Raw genomic sequence first — 23,249 nt, 5'->3', positions numbered from 1 at the left:
CAATAACCCTCCCGGGGCCCGTACGGCAACACTGTAGCGACCAAGCCGCTTAGCAAGATCGATACCAGCTTTCTGTGTTTCGCTTTTTGCTTCCACACCCAGTTATAATATTTTCCTCCCCTGCTGCAGCTCCAGCAGAAATCAAAGAACATAACTCGCCTGGGTACGGTTGTACCGGTGCATTAGCAGCAGGTGCGGATGCTTGTCAGAACCTTCCATCGCCACACTCACTAACAGGATTAGGCACACATTGCCACTGACTTCTCCGTTCCATGCCCGCGCCACCATGGAGGTTGCATGCTTTCTTTGCGCTAGGGCCAAATCTATAAAACACCGGACAACGTTGGCCGACCTTTTTGATGGCTTCTGTCTGTCACACCGTGAGCACAGAGTAGTTTGGTAGTTTGCGCCCAACGCTCGCTCGGCCTCGACCAGTGGACATCCCGTTCTGTTTTTCCCTCCTCATATTTCCTCATTCTCTATTTGCCTACCTGGAGTCTGTTTGTGTTCATTAGCGTGTTGAGGTGTGCAAGTGCTTGGTGATCAAACTTCTGGTGCAGATCGGCTGTGTCGGGCAGGAAAATTTTGCGAAACATATTGTGGAATCATCAGTTGCTGGTAGTTTAGCCGGTTCGTTGAGTATCATATTGCTTGGATTTGTAGTGTTAAGTTTACAGTAAAAAGATGATTTTATCCTCAGTCAGTGACGCGTTTGGTGAAGTGTAAATCATGTGCGGTGACCTGTGACAACTGCAAAGGAGATACAAATTATTTGATGCAAAGAACTGTAATACTAATTTTGCCAAATTTGTACTCAAATTTGCTAAAAACTTAACCGTCTTGTTTGCATCGCGCTGGACTACGTGCTCTTGTGATGTTTTCTTTGCGAATTCGTGTGTACGCCGTTACATCTTCCATTGTGAAGCTAAAAATACAACTTTCGTGTCGAAGAAGCGTGGCAAAATTAAATTAACACCACTTCTGTATTGACACTCCGATAAAGACGCAATTCGCCCATTCGCAACGAATTACCGCACTTGGTCAAATAGGATTCCGAACATATCATTGCCATAACACGTGCCTTTCTTTCCAGATTGATCGTTTATCTCGATCTAATAAGCGAGAAGTATGCTGATATTGTTCCTTAATTGGTTTAATGACGTTCTGGACTAATTGTTTGAGTATTTGCTTTACGCTTCATTTTGTATGCAGCAATACAGTACAGTGAATTTTGGATCCTTTTTCAGTGATCTTGAAAACGTGGAAAAAAATCTCTTTTGATCTGTCCGTAGCAGTATATCATCAATTCGATGATTTAATGTTTTATCATCCTATTGTGAATCGTTACCCACAGACTCTGTAGAAGTCAGCGTTGTCTGTATGAGACACCTTATTGTCGGATTTTTTTAATTTGCTAATAGTTGCTGTCATCTGCGAGATGATTTTATTCACTTTTTATAAAATTAGAGCTTCATTTCAACATGAAACTCTTGAGATGACTAATATATTCGTTAGCCATAAAAAAACTGTTTTTTATTCAGGAGCAACGGTTCAAAAAAGCCGTATTGCATACAAAAAGATGTAAAAATAAAAACAAACAGACCATTTTTTGATAATGTTTGCATAAAAAAACTGGATTTCATTTGCAAACTGTAGAAAATAAAACTAAGAGACACAATTTTCTTCCATGAACATCTTGTGAAAGGTAATTATTTAAGCTTACTTGCAAAAATAAACCTTCGATCTTTGATAGATTTATTTTGGCGAGCTGCCTTTCGTCATTTATACGGAATTTTCGCCATGGTGGACGAGGACATGCAGGCTTGTTTTTAAGATCTACTTCGTTGTTTATCAGTTTATCCTCCTCAATTTTTGAGTCAAATTTGTTGGAGTAGAGCTAGGGCCATGTTGGTCAGCTGGGGGATGTTGGGCCGGTTCACGTACTAGGATGTCATATCGAAATTCACCTAAAATGGTCGCCATGAGGATTGGCGTCATTGCTTGCCGCTGTGATGCTTCTGAACGAAGATGCTTCACTTTGTTGGACTTCACGGTTAGCGTTCGGCTGATATAGGTGTCAAATTTTGTAGGTAGACTTATGGGATGTTATTATTGAAAGTGAAATTAACGTTTTGTTAGTGCGAGTTATGATAACCAATGAAAAATCCACCATTTCGTCCATTATTTTTTAATGCAAACTAAGGACCAAAAATAGTTTATGTTTTCAGATTGTCTTTGACAGAGAGTTTGAAGTTATTGTCTTCGAGGTTAATTGGAGCTCGGTTATTATAAGAGCAGTACCCGATACTTTATGTACACGGTCTTTTGGTAGTCGATGCCAACAAGATCTCAACGTTAGCTTTAAACACAACATTATGGGTTTGTTATAATCAGAACTACATACTCGTTTAGAGCTAAATCTACCAGTTGGATAACAGAATCCATTATTTATGCATCTATGGCCGGCCCCAAAATACAATCGTCTACTTGCACGACTTAACGACATGCGACGTATAATATAAATATAAAATCTATATAAAGATGAAAAATACATTATTTATAGCTTAGACGATAGCCAGAAACCGTTAACCGTGAAAAAGTGCCGAAGCAACCATGGCTGAAACATTTTACGCCTGAATGTATGTACTCAGCTGTCATCCTGTATGGTTCGTTGACTAGTGATGGGCACAATAGGCCTGCATCCGAATGTGGATTGATCCGAATCCAATTGCTTTCGGATTCGAATCCGGATCAACTCCGGAGTTTATGACGGGGGAGAGGGGAGTTGTTGCGTTTGAATAATTTCCTTTTTAAGTTCTTTTGTAGATTTCACCATCCTTTGTAAATTATTCATAATAATAAACTACATTTCTTAATTAGAATTACTTATTCTGCACTATACAGTGTTATTTTTTTTGTATGGTCTTCTCATCGAATATCATCGAATGTTATCGATTTAAACTTCCCGCTTCACGGTGCGACGCCATTTCGCAGGATTTCTGGTTGCACGGTATCAGTTCATGGCCACATCATGCATATTCTGTTCCTAATTTTTGTTAAGTATTTAGACTGATAAACAGAGAGTGGTCAGAACAAGATCTTCCAGTTCATCATATAGCGTTCTGGTCATACTCTAGATGTGCAAACATGCTGTAATTGTGGAATGGAAGTTATCTTGCGAATCAGATTGGTCCTGGTAAATGTTGACAGGATGTACCATATCAGGATGTTGTGTTGTGCAGTTATCTTCACGATTCTCAGCATGAACAGTGTCAGATATGGGTAGTTCACTATCCTTGTTGTTATTGAAACAGTGGTCGAAAACATAAAACATCATTTTTGTAACGTTTCCTAAAACAATCGTTTTTAAGACGATATTTTTAGGCTCGTATTTAAGAAGGTTTTTTTGTTCTGAAGATAGACGTTTTATGCTTGACTTTTTTTCAAAATTTTTCCAATAGCATTATAATTGTAAAATTTTCGTGGTAAATATTCTTCAGCACGAATGAGGTTTTAGAAAAACACGCTTTCATGAGCAAATGGATCGAGAAAAAACGCACGAAAAACATTATTTAACATGTACCACACACATATGCCTCAAACAATTACTACGACACTTCTCCTTCTGGAAATAGTTTTATATTGAATGATTGCTTATTATCAAAGCTCTTATTTGCCTGAGCGAAAATTAAAATCCTAGAAGTGTTCAATATTTACCGATTGCGATCTTGATTTCACATTAGCACCGAGAAACGCACCAGAAACATACATGATTTTACTCGTGAGGCGAGATTTTGCTCATTATGAAAGGTATTTGTTGAGCTATTAGGTTTGCTCGTTATGTGAAAAACTCGTAATAAGCGGTACTCGTCAGAAAAAATTATCATAAATTGTAATCAATATATTGCATAGCAACAAAGCATTTGGAGTGAAATATTAGTTTCAAACAGAATAAGAATTATTTAAAACATCGTTCAACATCGTATGTATTTATAAACCATTGAAAATAGAAAATAGCGCTCGATCAGGTTCTCGCCTGTTCAATTTCATTGTATTTATTAAGCTCCATACTTTTAACTACACACACACCGAATTTACATTACAATAAACTACAATCGGCAACTGAATACGTTTCCAATACAAAAATACATACGTAGTTACGCTTCAATGAAGGCAACATGTGGCCTGCGCAAATATGAGTAATTTACTTTTTCGTGTGTTGATCTTATTCATCTTATTCTTATTCATTCATAAGCAATTGTTTCTCTCATTTTCTCTCTCTCTCTCTCTAATTCAGTACTTAAAAGCGTAGTTGACCATACAATTCCATTCCATAAGCTAGTCTCCAAAGATTCGACATTCAGCGTCTAGCGGAGTGCAGGTAAAAAATCACTACTCGATCAGTCGTTTTTCTAGTCCTGAGTGTGCGTAGTGCTCACAGAATCTTTGATCTACCCAGTGTGTTTTATTGCTCTTTCTTCCCACCGCCCCTCACAGTGCTCTACGCCGATGTGTGCTCTGAACTAACTAGTCAACAACGTCAGCTTAAAAACCGCTCCACGCGATGGGAAACGAAAAGAAGGACCCCGGCGGGGTCGGCGTCCAGATCGAGTCACCGTCCCCGGTGCCGTCCGGTTGCGGTGGTTCGGCCGCCTTTAACATGATCACCAACATCAATCTGCCCGTGCCACTGTCGCTCGAGGAGAAAAAGTTCCTCCTCGCGGTGGAACGTGGCGATCTGGCGAGCGTCAAGCGGATCCTCCAACGGGCCCACCGGCGACGCAACGTGAACGTCAACTGTGTAGATTCGTTGGGGCGAGGGGCGCTGACGCTGGCCATCGAGAACGAAAATCTCGAGATGGTTGAACTGCTGGTGATCATGAATGTGGAGACGAAGGACGCCCTGCTGCTCGCGATCAACGCGGAGTTCGTCGAGGCCGTGGAGTTGCTGCTGGAGCACGAGGAGCTCATTCATAAGGATGGTGAACCTTACGTACGTTACTTGTTGGATCGCGGATTTAATCAATGGTCACACTTACCTCGGATCGTTTTTTTACTTTGCGCAGAGTTGGCAACGGGTGGATATTAACACAGCCATGTTCACGCCGGACGTTACACCGCTGATGCTGGCTGCCCACAAAAACAACTACGAGATCCTGAAGATTCTGCTCGATCGTGGCGCAACCTTACCGATGCCTCACGATGTCAAGTGAGTGGGGAGAGGGTTTAAGCTTTCGGGTCGTTTTGAAGCTTTCAACTTCCTTCCTTTTCTGCCCCCTACACAGATGTGGTTGCGATGAATGTATCCGTCGCTCGTCGGAAGATTCACTGCGCCACTCGTTGGCCCGTGTGAACGAGTACCGTGCGCTGGCAAGCCCGTCACTGATTGCGCTCAGCTCGCAGGATCCGCTGCTGACGGCGTTCCAGCTGTCCTGGGAGCTGCGCAATCTGGCCTTTGCCGAGCAGGAGTGCAAATCGCAGTATCTGGAGCTGCGCCACCAGTGTCAGAATTTCGCGGTGGAGCTGCTGGACCAGTCCCGCAGCTCGCAGGAGCTGGCCATCATTCTGAACTACGATCCGGAATCGCCGCCCTACATGGATGGCGATCACATGAAGCTGACCCGGCTGGAGCTTGCGATCGACTACAAGCAGAAGAAGTTTGTGGCCCATCCGAACATTCAGCAGCTGCTGGCGGCCATGTGGTACGAGGGTGTGCCCGGCTTCCGGCGCAAATCAGCCGTGGAGAAGATTGCCATCATCGTCCGTACCGCGGTACTGTTCCCGATCTACTGCATGCTCTACATGATTGCGCCGTCCTGCGAAACGTCCAAGTTTATGCGCAAACCGTTCATGAAGTTCTTGATCCATGCGTCGTCGTATCTGTTCTTCCTGTGTAAGTCATACGCGTCAACTAACACCTTGCTCTGTTCCTCCACTCATTCCGTTTTCCTTCCTCTGCAAATGCATAGTTTTGCTCATTCTCGTCTCGCAACGGGCGGAGGTGCAGGTGGTGCTCCTCTTCGGCACGGAGAGCATGAAGCGAGCGCTGCAGGAAGAGTTGGCCCGCCAGCGAGGCAACGGGCCAACGTACCTCGAGTGCCTCGTCGTCATCTACGTGATGGGCTTCATCTGGGAGGAGACGCAGGAAATTTTCAAGGAAGGCATCCGCAGCTACCTCCGCAACATGTGGAACTTTATCGACTTCTCGCGCAACTTCCTCTACTGCTGCGTGGCGCTGCTGCGCGTCGTCGCCTACATCCAGCAGACGTCGCAGATATCGGCCGACCCGAGCACGGCCTACATCGCGCGCGAACACTGGGACGACTTCGATCCGCAGCTGATCGCGGAGGGTCTGTTCGCGGCGGCCAACATCTTCTCCGCCCTGAAGCTGGTGCACCTGTTCTCGATCAATCCGCACCTGGGACCGTTGCAGATTTCGCTCGGCCGCATGGTGATCGATATTGTCAAGTTTTTCTTCATCTACTCGCTCGTGCTGTTTGCGTTCGCGTGCGGTTTGAACCAGCTGCTGTGGTATTTCGCTGATCTGGAGAAATCCAAGTGCTACAGCTTGAAGGGTGGCCTGCCGGATTGGGACAACCAGGGCGATGCCTGCATGAAATGGAGACGATTCGGAAAGTGAGGGCGTGATTCGTGAGGGAGATCTCAAACGATCGTTGGCATGCATTCACACGTTATTTTCTTTCATTTCTTCCCCCCTTCGTTACAGCTTGTTCGAGTCCTCGCAGTCACTGTTTTGGGCCAGCTTCGGTATGGTGGGGCTGGAAAACTTCGAGCTGCAGGGCATCAAGTCATACACGCGCTTCTGGGGCCTGCTCATGTTCGGTTCGTACAGTGTGATCAATGTGATCGTACTGCTGAACCTGCTCATCGCCATGATGTCCAACTCGTACGCGATGATCGACGAGCACTCCGACACGGAGTGGAAGTTTGCCCGGACGCGCCTCTGGATGAGCTACTTTGAGGAGAGTTCCACGCTGCCGCCACCGTTCAACATCTTCCCGAACATGAAGCACGTGATGCGCCTCTTCGGCAAGAAGAAGAAGCGTGATCTCAAGCGTGAATCGACCATTGTAAGAAGTCCTATCCACCCCCTTCCATCCGAATGAATAATTGTTTTGTTGTACTCCCCACACAAACACAGCGTCGTAAGGAAGATAAGGAGCGGGCCGAACGGTACACCAACGTGATGCGGGCCCTTGTTTGGCGCTACGTCTCGGCAATGCATCGCCGCATGGAACAGGATGCAGTCACCGAGGACGACATCAACGAGGTCAAGACGGAGATCTCCGCCATGCGCTACGAGCTGTTGGACATTTTCGAGAAGAACGGCATGGATGTGTCCGCTGTTGATCGCAAGGAGAAGGGTAAGTTGTTGTCCCGATTGCATTCCGATAACAGGACACCTGATGTGCTTTGCTCGTCTTGCAGCCGTGTTGGCGAAGCGTATGAAGATCTGGGAGCGCCGGCTCATGAAGGACTTCCAGGTTGCGCCGGTAGAGATGACCGAGCAGGAGGCCGAAGAGGAGGAGGAGGAGGACGCGAATCCTCTCGCCCGGTTCCGGCGGGTCGCCAAGAAGGTGGCCAACAATACGACCTCCGCCAAGTGGGGCCAGGTAATGACCGGTGTCGGCGTGGAGATAAACACGCAAATCGGTCGCTGTCGCAATCGGGACAGCTTCCGCCAGCAGCAGCAGCTCCAGAAGGCCATGGCCGAGGCGCGCCGTCTGGTGGAGCGCAGTCCGTTGCCCCGCTCGCGCAGCGCTTCGCCCGGCATCGAAGCCTACGCCGACGAGACGACGACCACGCTGCTGAACCTGCTGAGCCAGCTGGCCGAGGAGGGTGACGCGTCGCCCGGTAACACCCTCAACCTGCACGACGCGAAGAGCGGTGCGGCCACGCCGCTGAACATGCTCACCGCGCAGCTGCAGGCCGCCCTCAGCAAGACACCGTCGCCGCGCATGGGCAAATCGCCGAAGCCGGCCGGCGGTGGGCTCAGCGTAGCGACCGGCGGTGGTCGCTCACGCTCGCCCGGCGGCCTATCGCGGCTCGAGGGCCCATCGGTGGCCAGCAAATCGCCGCTCGCGTCCATCGCCGGCAGCAAATCACCTTCTCCGGACGGCACACCGGCGCCGGAGAAGAAGAACAACCTTCAGGTGAAGTCACCGCCCCCTCCGCCCATCATGTCGCCACCGCCTTGCAAGTCCCCTCCGCCGTCCACGGTGCAGTCACCTCCGCCGCCGATCCTGCAGTCGCCGCCGCCGACCATCCACATCACGCGTACCGAGTCGCAGCTGGTGAAGAAGCAATCCGGCTCGAAGGATAGCAACGAGTGCGAGGAGGAAACGGGTGCTCCGTCCTCACCTCCCCCAGCGGCGGAAGTGCCAACCGTCGTGCACAGTGACGATCCGGATCCGCTCGTGTCGGGCGTTAACTCGCCGCCGAAGGTTATCAAGCGCAAGGCGCCGGCACCGGTTCCGGCCGCGTCCACCGGGGAGGACATTGCTGTGGCACGCCCGGTTGCTGTGAAACCGCAGCCCGGGCAGGGTATGCTCCCACCGCCACCGTCGAAGGAGGACGGTGGTGCCGCCCCTGCCGGCACCATCATTCCAACCTTAAGCACCACACCGGCAACGCCGCTTCCCTCCCACAAGGCCGTTGCTGCTCCCAGACCACCGTCACCGTCGGCGCCTCCAATAGTAGCTTCGCCGCCACCAACCGTCGCGAGCCCACCGCTGGTGCCGCTCATCAAAACCGAGCTAATGGCCGACGGTGAATCATCGGAAGCGGGCAAGAGTTGCTCGATCGGCAGCAAGGAGAGCCTGATCGTTGGCGGAGGCGACGCGTCGGCCGATGCGGCCCGGGCCGCCTCCTCGCCGGTCTGTCTTCGTCCGTACCGCAAGGTGGACGATGTGACCACCATCAAGCGTCAGCCGAAGAGTGGTTGGCTGTAAACGAACCGGGCCGATGACCTGGGGGCGTGGAAGGCAGCTTCGTTGTGTGATACTCGCATGAGGTGGTGGTGATAATGATAACCTAAAAAAATACAAATAGAATTTGAATCAGCAGATGCACTTAACAATTCCAACTAACTAAACGAAAAAAGGCTTAGCATCTGCAGACAAGAAAAAGCTTTTCCACGTGAAACCTATGTTTGTTGTATTTGAAATTTACCAAATGAATAAAACAAAAAACTGACTAAAGGCATCCTTTTGCAATGAGAGAGGGCCGCCAACCAAACGATCGAACTTTTCTCTAGCAAACGTCATCATGAGCTTCCAACACACCGAAAGCACCGTATATATGTTCTTTTGTTTCCAATATGGGTTGTATATATTTTTATTTCTGTTTTCCGTTGGACATCGTGCATCGGTGCCGATTTGTTCCACTAGATACAAATAGATTTAGATTAGTGATTTCCCGCACTGCCGCCGCTTTGCCTTTGGAAGGACCACCAACTGAACCAAGGGTACAATGAGTATACGGCTCGGCGAAAAATTGAAACCTCTTTCACTGTTGCCCTATCATATTGCACATTGCCTGGTTGCGGATCGTGGTTCCTTCGCCAACGTTTATCCCCATTCTCGCTAATATTCACCACGGTTAAGCTTCCTATCCTGACGTCTCTCTGTTGCTTGCGGAATAGTATTAATGTATCTGATTTTATATCTTTAACATGAAGCAGGTCTCTTTTATAAAGAGCAAGTATATTGTTTGTGTACGAGTTGTAACTGTCACCCTGTCTATTGATAGCTTTTATGTTTAGCTCATATTATAAATCATTTTAATGTTTCAAGTTGGGCGGGGATAATGTATGCAGGATAATGTTTTGTAATTGTGATTGTTGTATGTTGATTTCGCAGTTTTCGCTTTCTCTCATCGCACATCGCACCGCCTCTATCTCGTGGCAATTGGGTTAGATATTTTCTATCGCTTGTCTTTACACGTTTCTTAGCACATATCTAACAGGAGATCAAACGGTTCCGAATTGCTTGCAATCCTAGACTCTCGCGCGCGCGCGCCCATCTAAGGACCAATACTCGCAACAGAACAATACACTAAAACAAAATTAAGGATAAGGAAAGGGTGGGTACTGTTTACAAATCAGGCTCGGCATTGTAGCATTGAGTTTAGCGCGCAAATTTGTTTCGCTCAGAAGGCGTACTAGCTACGCTTCTATACATTCGTGGGTTCCTGACATCGTTTGCTTCCTTTGTATAAACACATCGTTTAGTGTTCCCTAAAACAAATCAGAGGTTTCCTAATTTTATGAACTTTCTTTGAGAAAATATATCTTCTACGGTATAAATTATTAATTTTGGGTAAGAAATCACTAGGTGTGATAGAGTGAAGGAAAAGGAGAGTTTACTGTTTATCTTTATATTGCTATTGCATTTTTCGCTATTTTGTTGTGTCGTTTGCGGATATATGTTGTTACTTTTTGTATTGTTTTCTTCTTTTTGTAGTTTGCTCTCCAAGACGATCTTTTCAACGCTTATCATTACTGCCCACTCTTGCTATTCGACTATGGTAACGATAAATGTTGTTTCACCCTATGTTGGTTCCCGACAGAATACTCTTTTCCAATGCTTTGGGCTTCGATAGAAAAAGGAACGATTTGATTTATCCTGTAACTCAGATCAATCAAATCGTGCCTTTTGTTGTGCGCACCCTCGCATCATAAACGTAAATGTTTTCCGAATTTTACACCATTTTCCACTCTCGATTTGGCACGAGAAGTTACATACTAGTGTTCTGTTAGCTTGCTCCTCCTTAAATCATACTTAGGCGTTTAGACGAAGAATTATTATATCATACAAAATACCCGCTCGACGATGTGGGATTCTTTTTATAGTTTGAAGCACATTCGTTGAGAAAATAAAAGAATAATGAAAAAGACTAGGAAAGTAAAGAAAGCAGAGAAACGCCTGTGCTAAAAACATTTATCATTAACTAACGCATTATCACAAGTGTTTGTGTGTGTGTCTGTGTGTATCCGTGAAAACAACGTTACTTCTTGCATATGCGTTAGTATGAGATCACTTTTCCAACATGCGAATGTTGCAGATCTGGTCTAACTTTAATGTTAAGAGTATATTTTCGAACGTTCCGTGCTGTATTTTAAACTAATATTAAAAAAAATCGTTTCCGCCTAAACCGAACAATCAACACATTTATGGTTAATATAATGGTTTAAGCTCTGGAAACGATTTCCCTTAAGATAGCATTATAAATCGTGCTTATTTTTTTACAACGTAAAAGAACAATGTAATACAACATTCCCTTCTGAGGTCATTCATTCGTGTTCCTATTCAATTGCACAACCTTGTATACTGTTTCATTGTCAAGCTTCCTTCAAGCGATAGATCAGACACCGGAAGACGCAAAACAATTTATTTTGTAAGTTGTTTTCCATCTCCTGTGTCTACGGATTGATCCATCGGTCATTGAAAGCTTGAATAAATCAATTAAACAGCGTACGATGCTTGTTGCCTCCCTACAGCTTTTTCAAATTTCTTATGAATGTTTAATTTATTTATAATTTGTGAACTCAAATATAGTACTTATTCAAAAAATAAAACTAATAATATGTACATACACATAAATATACAATTACAAAAATAAAAAAATCTGAGAGATACTTCTTGCAATAAAAAGTAACCACAGACCAACGAAAAGAGAAGTATTGCGGGGGTTGTGTGTTTATACGATCAAACTGGTTAACTTACAAGAATTACTATAGTTATGGATTTCGAAAGAATGCAATATGAACATTGCAATTAACCCCAACTAACGTAAATATCAAAATTCTGGTGTAAATATGGTTCGAAAAATATAAGAAAAGCCAAAAACAACTATACCAAATAAAAGGTACCGCTGCTGTCCTTGGTTGCTGCAAACACGGAACACAAAGTGTTTCCTAGCTCACATTTGAAGAGTTACTAAGAGTAAAAAAAGATAACTGTTACGACTATTGACAGACAGTACGGTTTCCGGGAGCGCTCGCGCACTTTTGCCAGAAAGTAATGTGAAGCAAATATACCCTATATTCCGACACTGTCGCATTACACTGACGTCGCCGCCGTACAGTCGTGGAATAGTGTCCGCTGGGTGCTGTTGTGGAGGAAAGTAACGTGTTTCGATGGTCCAGAGGTTTCTCTCATGTCAGATGGCACACTGAAGTGTTTTAGTTTGCTGTCGATGCAGAAGCCTCCTGCGGACCACCGGCAGCACCATCACCATTCTCGGACGACGAGGAAGAAGCACCCATCATCATGCGTACCTTTTTGGCGGAAATTTTCTCCACCGCAACAGTAGACGACAGGCGACGCTTGCGTTCTTTCAAAAATTCTGAAAAGAGACAAACACAATGATATGTTAGATATGCGGGCTACACATTAAAGAACACATTTAAAATTATTTTTTGAATAAAGCAGTGGTTCGGTATGGAATGATAAACAATTTCCTCCCTTGATCTATCCTTAGGATGAAAACTGAATACGATTGACGACCGCAGAACAAATACGAAAAAAAGGTCATCGAAAAGATCACCAACGACGACGATCTAGCTACGTGTCGGATCGTGTTGGCCGGATTGCAGAGGGCCGGTCAAACCACCACCGGTCAATAAGTAGACGAAAATAGCGAAAAGACAAGCAACCACACGAAGAACGCTTATCAAATTGAAACGATCCCGGGAGAGCGAAGCGTTTGAAAACAAGCCAGTTTGAACAGATAAGACACAGTAGTCGGCAATCGCTCGCGTAAGGGGAGCGGACTCTAATTCTAAGTTGCTGTAGAAAGCGATAGAGACAATCAAGACCATAAACAATTTGCTACGGCCTTTCAATGCGATTCGGTTGTGCCGTTTTGTGCCTTTACTAGAGTACATGGCGAACTTGAAATGAATCATACGACAGACAGACTGACTACACACGCTGTGGTAGACAAAGCTTCTCTCATCTCTCCCTCTCTGATGTAGCGTACCTTCGCGTCTCATACTGTGCGGACTACATTTATCTAAGCATTAGCGTCGCTCTAACAAACAAATTCAATCCCTACTAGAGACAAAAGCGATGTTTGCTATTTTTGAAGATATAACAGCCTTTTTAGAACCCAATTAAAGTGAAAAGGGACTTGACAACCGGCGTTTCGACCATAACTGACCGCAACGAATCGTTTGTGTCCGGCATAGAAAGCAAGCAAAATACGATGCAGATGCATCCTTCAGGACCACAAAAGCGCTATCAAAACGCGCGCGCTCAAACGCTTAACGAGCTTCAAAGTGACCGTTACTAATGTTTCGAAAAATTCCTGTTTCGCACAAAACCCATATTCACCGCTCCCGAGCGCAAACAGATGGTAAAGTAGGCTCTGCACGCTCGATTAACCATCTTATCCTGTCGTCGTCCCCGTCGAAACACACCACAAAACACTCTCTGGCTGGGCAGCATTTATCTGGCGTGCATTTCGGAACCATTTTTGACAGGAACCACCCGAACCGAAACATAATTTATGCACCGTATGTAGGCGCTGGCCGAGCTAATTTCAACGACAACATCACCACAACAACGTCAGCGCGTAAAGGCCAAAAACCGCTGTTACGGTAAAGCTTCGATGCACTTCTCTCATCTTTTATTCATTTATTGCTCATTTTTAGCCCGTGTACGAATGAACAAGAACCGATAAACCACATGATCGACAGGAAAGATACAAAAGATACCTCACCCAACGCACGTGGCCTACGGTATGGTACGTTGCGGATCATATGGCGCCCGTGTGTAAAACGATTGTAGGCGGAATATTCGCTACCGGTTCCGGTTCTAGGCGTGACACACACAAAAAAAGGAATTTTAAACCCGGCATAATGGGCACATGCCATTTCCAGCAGCGCGTAGTGTGAGTAATTTATTCAAATGTATGCACTACATTTCTTTTTTAAAAGCTTTTAAAACATTACCGGAACTCTGCAACGCCAGTACCCTAAAAATTCAATTTCACCTCACATCTGTTAGACACGCCAAACCTTTTTTGCTCGAAAGGGCAAACGTCCTTCTATCTCTTGAACCACACACATATCAAAGATCACCGAAAGCGCGTGCCATTTTTCGACTTGTAAGCAGCAAGAAAAAAAACTCTTCAGCGGCACCACATCTGTTACGAAAAACACAACCAAAACACGGCCAGCCAGGTAATTGCCGAAACGAGGTGGTTTTGTTGATCGCCGAGTGAAACAGAATGACTCTCGTACGCATGCCTTGAAATGGCACAGCAGAACGATTGGAGGGATGAAAGAAGAAAAAAGCATCTGTTCCCTTTAAAAATTGCTTCGTAAGAGGCTTCCGTTTCTTCTTTTCACACGACACGGTCCAAGCCTAGACAGAGCGAGAGGAGAAAGTGTGTGTTGGGTCGGACTTGTTGATCCTCAGAGCCAGTGCTACCTGTGCGTTTTTGTCAAGCCTGTGTAACCTCCGTCAGGGAGGGTTTAGTCATTAAAAAGTCAGTCGAAAAGAAACTGGAACCAAAATCTTAATTCCATTAATAGTTGGCGCCTAACTTTGCCTATGCTATATGCGAACTCTGGCTGCGAAATAGTATTGGTAACATTGTGAAATCAAAACAAACCATCTAGACAAGCGCGTTGCGCGGCGATGATTGTAGCGAAGTTTGCGCGGGAAATCAAGAGTTGGAATTTCAAGGACAGCAACAGTTCCTCCAAACTCTCGATCAACAACGTGTTTAGAGGATTGGATCCTTCTATCACAGCATAACCTTTGCTATCTTATGCTGCCGTGTACGGTCCAATGAATTTGATTCTTCTTCTAGCAGACGCTTTGTGGGATAGCTTGTTCTTATCACAGCACGTTCTTTCCCTTACACCGTCTGATAAGCAGCACAGCGCAAACATATCGTATTCAAAATGGTAAATAGCCACCCGCTAGGCCTGCCGTGGTCTAATCGACAGAACGCGACGAGGCAGAGTGGCGTGTGTCGGGGTGTCACACCGTCAATGAGCACGAGCAGCATGAAGCAGATGTTCCACCCGCAAACACATTTGTGGTTTGTGTGTGGAGGAATTTAATTGCCACACAGCAAACAAGAGGCACTTCTTCCGCGACGCAGCACAACATAGGAGTACGTCGTCGTCGTCGAACGGCTGGAAGCTCAACAGTAGGTCATTCCTGACATGCTCAGTCTGGTTGACACTAAGTGGTTTATTTTGATTGGCATTAGAAGGGATATTATTAATGAAAATGATCCAACCGGTAGAGTTTGTTAGTGGATTACTACAATGTTCATAAATGTTTAAGATAAAAGTTATTTTATGCATAATCACACGAGCTTGTTGAACTGATCCTGATTTTTGATCGTCCGTCGGAAGCGATTGCAAAAAGAGCAGCAAAAACCAAGCTCCACAGTTCCAGGATCACGTTTGGACATGATTTTTTATTCCTTTCGCAACGCCACTCTCCCGGCAGGTCCATTGTCGTGCATCGGGCGTCACCTATCTCGAACAAGGCACGACACTACGAGGCCGGTACGGACGCGCCGTGGAGCACACGCCAAAACGTGTATCTTTGCAACCTCCCGTTAGACAGGATGAAACGTGTTTACGCTTGCGTCGCGTAAAGTAACTGTGTTCGCGCGTTGACTCAGCCAAAATAGCAACCCCAAAGGGCAGCAAAAGAGGATGGTAGCCATGCTGCCCGGGTGAGTAGGGGTAAAAACAAGTGAAACGATAGGAGTCTGTCTTTCTTGAATCAGGCAGCGGTAGGCGGGTAAAAAGGAAATCAACCACAGGGTAGGCGTCTCCCGTAGGGGTTGTTTTGCAGCGAAACACAGGTCGCAACAAACAAACCAACCAGTGCACCCGACCAACACAGATGATGATGAAATTGACCAAAATCCACCTGGCAGACGACAGGCAAACCCTTTGCTTCGATTATTTACCCACACTCCGGGTACAGCCCTCGCCGTTGAGACCCTTCAAGACCCAGTCTTTGGCCCATTGTATGTGTTCCTTCTTCATTACGGGCGCGTTACTCAGCACACCTTTTGCGAAGCACTTTTAAATTTCGTACAAACATCTCGCGACGTAAACAACACAACAGATCCGCGTGAGGAAGAGAAAGCTTGCCAAAAGGGTGCAAAAGATAAAGAATACACACAAAAAAGCAGGTCACGGCGGCAGCGGAAGAGAATGAAGACTAGTATCGGGCAAATGAAACACTTAATGTTCCAGAATAATGTTAACAAAGTGAATGGTAAGCAAAAAAATTGTTCTAAATTAGTCGATCCATTGATTTATAAATCTCTTAATCCATCCTTCAATGTAAGCAGTACACAGTGCCATTATTTAAGAATTAAAAAAAATCATTTATGTTTTTCAATCGATCAAAAACATTCGATTTTTAGCATCACAAAAATAATAGTTTATCATAAAAAATAGTTTAAAAATAGTTACTGTTAAGAGTGATGTATCTTTTTCTTCAAAATCAGAACAGAAAAATAAACAAAAATAAGCTCCCCAAAACAACCAAAAATGGAACGAAAAAGGTGAAAGAACAAATCGTACAACACAAGCGAGAAAGAGAACATAAGAAATAAAACTGTACATCACTCCACAAAAACAAAACACACTAGCAACACGCAAGAGCGAATGGTAAAACAACAACTACCACCATCATCACACAGCCTGATTGCACTGTGCGCAGCGGCACCAGCATAAGACCAATTTTCTTCAGTTGAACTTTCATCGAAAAGTGCATCGCTGCAGTGCGTCGCGGCCGCAGAAAACCCGTTCGTCGGTTTATGTTCTGCTGCCAACTGCCGCGGTGATCGATGGGGAAGGGATGATGATGAAAGCATAAAAACAGCAGCACCAGTACTACGAACCTCGATCAAGAAGGAAGAAAATCCCCTATTTCCCTTCCTGCCGCTACCGATCACACCGGGGCAAGTGATCAAAAATTGTAAAAAAGAAGGAACTCGTTTCAATGCAGTACAAAACAAACGTCGCTTCCTCGCCGTGTTTCTGGTTTCCACCGTGACACTCCCGGGCGAAGGATTTATCTTTGGCTGGAAGACATTAAAAAAACGATGCTACAAAGGTAAGAGGAAAGATCTTTCCATGACTGCTGCTGCCTGATGGCGAAATTCGGTAGTTCGTGTACAAGAGCGTTACACCCCGGACGCCACGATCACTCGCGATCGTTAAATTGTGCCCTCGGGATGGACCCACTATCGTTCGCTGTGGAGCAGCAGCAGCAGGCACACACACAGCACGGACGCAGTAAAAGCGGAAAAACACACGCCAGAAAAATAATAATAATTTCATATTGCTGCTACCACGTACAATCTCGCTTTACGGGTGAGCCCGCGAGAGAAGATAAATAAATTGTACATCGAATGGCAAAACCAAAAAAAAAAACAAGACAAAATAAGGACGGACGAAAGGATGTGCTTTCGTTCAGCGTACGGCAGGTCTACAACCTTTGTCCAGGTGTCCACCACGGCCCAACAGCGGAAGGCAGCGGCAATCCGGTAGCGGTTTTGCTTGACGAATTAATGCAACGGACGCTTTGTTTTGTTCGATTATTCGAAAACAAATGGGGGAATAAAACGGGATGTGATAAAATGCATACGATCGGTTGACCTCCATATTATGGAACGGAATTATCCAAGCTTATCAAGCTTTACGTTTAAATTAGCAAAGAAACGTTATTTTATTACAGGTTTTTTTTGGTTCGATTATTTTGCATAGCAAAAGGCCGAAAGTAATTTAATTTGAGAATTCAACGAACATGAATTGTGTTGTTTTGCGGTTTCTTTTAAGCTATTATACCTTAAAACTATTATTATCCGCCATAGGTAAACCATACTACTAGCAATTAAATACCGACCAACAATACAAAAAGCCCTTTATTCCACATTGCAATTACGTGGAGCAAATCACCCTAAACAGTGTGATTAAAAACGTTTTCTTTTTGTTAATGAAAATACGCACAGACGGAATGTTGGACAGGAATACCCTTTTTGGAGTTGCATATCCTCAAATAGAAGGCACATAACATCCGGAACTGCACACGGTTCAAAGCACAATGGGGCTGGGATCGCTCAATAAAAAATACCGTTCTTTGATTTTGCCTGTGTTTGAAACGTTAGTCCCACAATAGCGCACACCATGCAGCAGCACCCAACGCTGCGGGATTTTGAGGTTGAAATACCGTACTACACAACGGGCGCAGCCCCCGTACAGTGCCTTTCTTACTCAATATACACCTTTAGCTGCTAGGGACCCCTGCTGGTAGCAAAATGACCTTTCCGACCGATGATTCTTTTCACATCCTAGAACGAGTATCGATTTCAAGAGAGGGATGATGGGTTTGCATTATTTCTCCAATTTAGACGTAATTGCAGCAACCGTAGGGAAACAGGAGAAACCCCTGAAAATTTTACTCGAGATTTAACCAAACATGTTTCGGTGTAGAAAACAAGCAAAAAAAGAAACCCCGGAAGGGACACCACATGCCATCTATTACGACGAACGGGCAACACGTGTGCACTTTCTTTCTTCCGGTTCGGAAGGTAAAAACTAATTTGCAAAAAATACCAAACAACTACCGGAAACATTGACCATGGATGACCTAGATAAGGAGAAGAAAAGGTAAGGATAGCTTATCCTATCTTTTTTAACATGTTTACCATAAGAGGCTAGGGTTTGGTGCATCATCAATTAGCTAACGGAATGTCCCGTATCCGGTCGCGATAGGAGAGTTTTAAAAACATAAATTCCAAACCATTGGTTGAAACACAGGTTGAAAAGGTCAGCAATAGTTTAAAACAACGAAAAAATGCTAAGAATTATGCTTAGACATTTGGGCTACATCAGAAACCTAGCTTATTAAAATCATTCCATCAACTTGGTGAATAGTAATTGAAGTTATTATCCGTACAAAAAATGTTCCACCGATTAAGCCATGCTGAAAATGATCGCTTCAGCTTCATGCAACCATAACAAACACACAATTGTACGTTTTATTTTAGTTGAAGAACCCGTGAAATATCTCCCATCGCAACTGCACACTAATTACACCAAGAACACTGGGGCAAAAGGGTGGCGGCCCCCCATTCTCCGACGAGGGAAACATATGGAGCATTAAAATCGCGACTGGAACAAGCTACAATTGTATAATTACACCTCAACGCAAGTGCACGAAGCGCGAAAAACAGAAAAGAATTACTCTTAGGACGGCTGTAGCTGTAAGACGAGCTCAATTAAGTACATTCGAAAAATGTTTCTGCTAACCGTGAAAGGTGCAGCAATTTCTTCTGTTTCTGTTCAAAAATCAAGAAGCATAGATCATCCAAAAGAGCAGCATAACTGTCATGCAGGCGAGCAGAAACATCCTACGCGTGAGGCGAGGTTCTTGAAGAAGCCCAAAAGAACAAAGGCAGACAGTAATAACGACCTTTTCTTCTCCCCCCGCTTCTTCTATCTGTCTTAGTAAGAGCTAACAAAAAAAACCCTCGAGAAGGAACCCCTCTGCTGAGGCTAAACGAGGGTGTGTAATATGGAAAATAGATCCGAAACAATGGGGATCTGTGCGCGATCGTTCCATGCATTTCCGTGTCCCCTTTCTTTCTCTCTGCTTTCCGTTCGCGCAGAGGAGCATGACACGGGCGTACACGCGCTGCGTTGCCGAGCAGATGTCGAGAATATCGTAAGGGAAATGAAAACGGAACATACATGTCTCGTCGGTGGTTTGTGTTTTAGAACGGCTGGCTGGCCGGTCAAAAGACAACAGTGTGAGTGGCCAAACCAAAAAACCGTTGGAAAAAGCGACGAACCATAAAACACACTCGAGGCTCCGCACATGCGCTTTTATTGGAGGTTGCCGCTGCTTGTTGGTTTGATAACAGGAAAGCAAAACAACACGGAACGAGATCATACACACATATCATGCGTATTGACCCCTTCTGGAGGTTCCACACAGTGATCATATGTTCGATGAGGTCAGTAAAACGAATTCATTATTTCACGCTGCACCTTCTTTTACGTCGCAGGAAGAGAGAAGGATAGGATAAAAAGGGTAGCAATACACAATCTTAAGATTGCTGCCTTGCCACGAAGGATATATTTTTGTGCACCCCCGCGGAACGTATTATGTATTTTTCTGGTTTTTAATAAGTTCAACGGTTACGATTCATTTTTTTCATCCTTTCTCTGAGAAAGTATACTTTGCTTCGTTTCTTTTAGGGGAAGATTTTAAACACCTGGGTGTCAGTAACCTTAAGGCTTTAGGGAAGGAATAATCGATTTTCTGGAACAAACGTATTTTTTTTTTGTTCCGGGCAAATTGATGAAGATTCCCACACGATTTAGGGTAAATGTGCCATACTGTGTGCGTGTAATTGAGAACGTTTATATTGGCTTTTTAGTTCGTTCAAGCAGTAAATTAAACACTTGGGCAAATTGTCTTCACTCCGGTGAAACCAGGGAACAGAAAGCAGATCGATTCTTACCACAAGTAAAAAAACCATTGCTTAGTGAAGGTTCCATTTCACCTCTTTAGCAAATTGATACTCTTATTGCTAATTATTGACACAGAAAGAGATACAAATTCTTTCACCTTCCCATCATAAAAAGGGGAAAAAGCAATTCCCGACCAGTCAGCATCAACCGTGCACACCAAGTGTTAATTGGCGGTCATTAAAAATAATCAATAAGGCGTGAAGTAACGTTAACAGAATGCATTCCCGATGGTACGATTTTGATTTTGTATATTTTTTTTTCAGGGCGAAAGTTCCAATAATTAGCTTTGTTTTAATTATTGTTACCAATGCACCCATACATAAGGGCGGAAAATGGGCAAGTATACAAAAGGAAGGAAACGTATCCAAGGACCCAGCAGTAAGCACAAACTCACCTGTAATCTGTGGCTGTCGCAATTTCGAACCCTTCGAGGACGACGGTTTTGGCGACTGGCTGCGCGCCGCGCACTTCTTCTTGGGCGAGCTGGGCATTATCGGGTAGGTCTGGACCGATTCCTGCTCTTCCTCCTCCTCTTCGGCAGGTGACAATGACGAGAGCGTACCATCGAGAGACTCCACACTGCTGCCCCGGTTTGCACGTTCCGCCCGCTGGTCCATCAGTTCGTCCGACGAAAGGATGTCGACCGAGCTGCTGCTGGTGCTGCTACTGCTACGCTCCAGTCCCGCCGGTCGCCTAGTGCCCGGTATCACGTGTGCGGCCTGCGTCAACGTGACCACCGGCACACGGTTCGTTCCCACCGGTTCCCACTGCAGCGGACCGTCCAGGGGCTTTTCGAGGTTGAAGTTGAAGTTCCATTTCTTCCGCTTTTCCTCGCTCGCCTTTTGCATTTGACTTTTGTAGTAACTGCGGATAAGATGGAACAAAAAGGGTATTTAGCAACATGAGCAATGGTAGAAAGGGATTAAATAAACATATTCCGTTGTAAAGTACACTTACTCCATGAATGCTTTCGGTTCGACCGAACCGAACAAATTGCGCTTGGTGCGGTTCAGCAGGCTTTTGGCCGGCGACAGTCGTTTGTAGTTTTTGATCGGCGGCACCGGGGAATAGTGCAGCCGCTCGATCGTCTGGTTGTACACCTGTGCACCCATTTTACTAATTGCTTGTGAATATTGCTTCGCGCACACACCACCACGGGAGGCACAATGAAAATGCACGCACGCTTGTTTTGCAAATGTTTTCGGCTTGCTGCTGCTGGTCTGTTTGTATACACACGCGCACTGCTTCTGCTTCTTTCACTTGTCAATCTGACAAGCCCCGCACAGCGATTCGAGACGGGTCGCGAATCCCTTGTTTTTTGCTAAGATGGCGTCGTGCGTTCGGGGCACAAATAAAACCTTCACTGCGTCGTTCACAGTCATTCACCCGTGATTGCACCCGTTTCGATCGGCACAATTTAATCGGCAGAGTTTCCGTACTTTCTAACACCCTTCCGAGACGGTCGTCAAATTTTCAACACGCCCTTTTCATACTTTTTGTATAAAATAGAACGCGATTGCATCGCTCCCTTTATCGTTCGCTTTCGACACACGCACTGCGGCGATCGCACTCATACACGCATACACACGGGTGCGCACTGTTCTTTGTTGCCACCACTACTACCACACAACCGTACACCAGCGATTTTCGATGGCCCTTTCCACGCTACTCACGCAAGCGCACGGGCATGTGTTTGTGTGTGCGGGGTTTTGTCGTCTCTTTATTTTTCAAGCAAGCTTCAATTTTGAGGTTATGATGGGTAACCTCGTAACGGGCGTAACCTGTTTATAGTTTGCGTAGACACTGACGTTTATGGCTTGCGTTGTTGTATTTTCACTCACTTGTGGTGTAAGCTGTTTGTTGAAAATCTTGCCCTTTTGCAACAATTTTCGTCACAAAATAGCCGCGCAACTTACAACAAGAACGGAGCCAGTATATTAACTCTTTCGAACACACACAAAGAAGCGTACCCTTTTAGCGAGATTTTACACACGCGTCGGTTTCACCAGCGGGAAGGCCTTTGCCTTGCCGTTTTAAAACCACGGTAAATTTTACTTCACCAAAACGATGTTCCCTTGCTGCTAGTTAACTACCACCAAGTCACTGATATTTTACACCAACCAGGTCGGATATTGCGATGGGGGAAATACGCACAACAGCGAGAGCTCGATCGAGACCGAACTGTACTCGCCGAAGTTTTCAACAGTAATGCGGTGCGTTATAGGCGTTACATGCGATGCTAGCGGAGGTTCGCTTGCTTTCGTACACAGTCCACACGCACACACAGTATCAATTGAAAGAACATGCTCGCATGTGTGTATGTGTGCGTGACGGTAGAGGGGAGTTTTAAACATTAGAGACATGGTGAAGAAAGGTATTGAAATTGAGCGTATCACACACAGGTAAATATCGTTACTAAAAAAATATTTTTTTATCTAGAATTTATGGGAAATTTTTCCATAGTTTGGAATATTGATCATATTTTCCGTGATGTTTACGTTTATTTTAATTGTTTTTTTCTTTCATACACATAACTCGTATTCGTTCTACGTATATTTCGAAATAAGTATATTTTGGAATAACGTTTAGTGACTTGTATAAAATGTTTTTTTTTTTCTTCGAAAGCCGAAATCTGAGATATTGATATATTAAGTAAACTGTTCAGATATGTTTTGTCACAAATTCATCATATAAA

The 23,249-nt window shown here is 44.9% G+C and overlaps 2 protein-coding genes across 4 annotated transcripts; one reads left to right on the top strand and one right to left on the bottom strand.

The window, feature by feature from the left end:
• Positions 1–344: 344 nt before the first annotated feature.
• Positions 345–9,258, top strand: LOC120954908 (transient-receptor-potential-like protein). 3 transcript variants are annotated; one of them, XM_040375221.2, is made up of 9 exons: positions 345–630; positions 4,298–4,381; positions 4,498–4,993; positions 5,067–5,209; positions 5,286–5,893; positions 5,970–6,636; positions 6,728–7,091; positions 7,163–7,385; positions 7,450–9,258. In XM_040375221.2, the coding sequence occupies exons 3-9, from the start codon at positions 4,565–4,567 to the stop codon at positions 8,970–8,972; spliced, it is 3,957 nt and encodes a 1,318-aa protein (XP_040231155.2). In that variant the 5' UTR covers positions 345–630; positions 4,298–4,381; positions 4,498–4,564; the 3' UTR covers positions 8,973–9,258. The 3 variants fall into 3 exon arrangements, with proteins under 3 accessions (XP_040231155.2, XP_049465358.1, XP_040231156.2); XM_049609401.1 differs by having other exon boundaries at positions 4,460–4,993; XM_040375222.2 differs by lacking the exon at positions 4,298–4,381.
• Positions 9,259–9,320: 62 nt separating this feature from the next.
• Positions 9,321–22,776, bottom strand: LOC120954909 (uncharacterized). Its single transcript, XM_040375224.2, has 3 exons — positions 21,512–22,776; positions 20,949–21,418; positions 9,321–12,369 (listed from the first exon to the last, which is right to left on the bottom strand). The coding sequence occupies exons 1-3, from the start codon at positions 21,664–21,666 to the stop codon at positions 12,206–12,208; spliced, it is 789 nt and encodes a 262-aa protein (XP_040231158.2). The 5' UTR covers positions 21,667–22,776; the 3' UTR covers positions 9,321–12,205.
• Between the last annotated feature and the right edge of the window lie 473 nt (positions 22,777–23,249).

Source organism: Anopheles coluzzii, chromosome 3, assembly GCF_943734685.1.
Source record: "Anopheles coluzzii chromosome 3, AcolN3, whole genome shotgun sequence".
Lineage (NCBI taxonomy): Eukaryota > Metazoa > Arthropoda > Insecta > Diptera > Culicidae > Anopheles > Anopheles coluzzii.
This window is presented reverse-complemented; position numbering and strand designations above follow the sequence as displayed.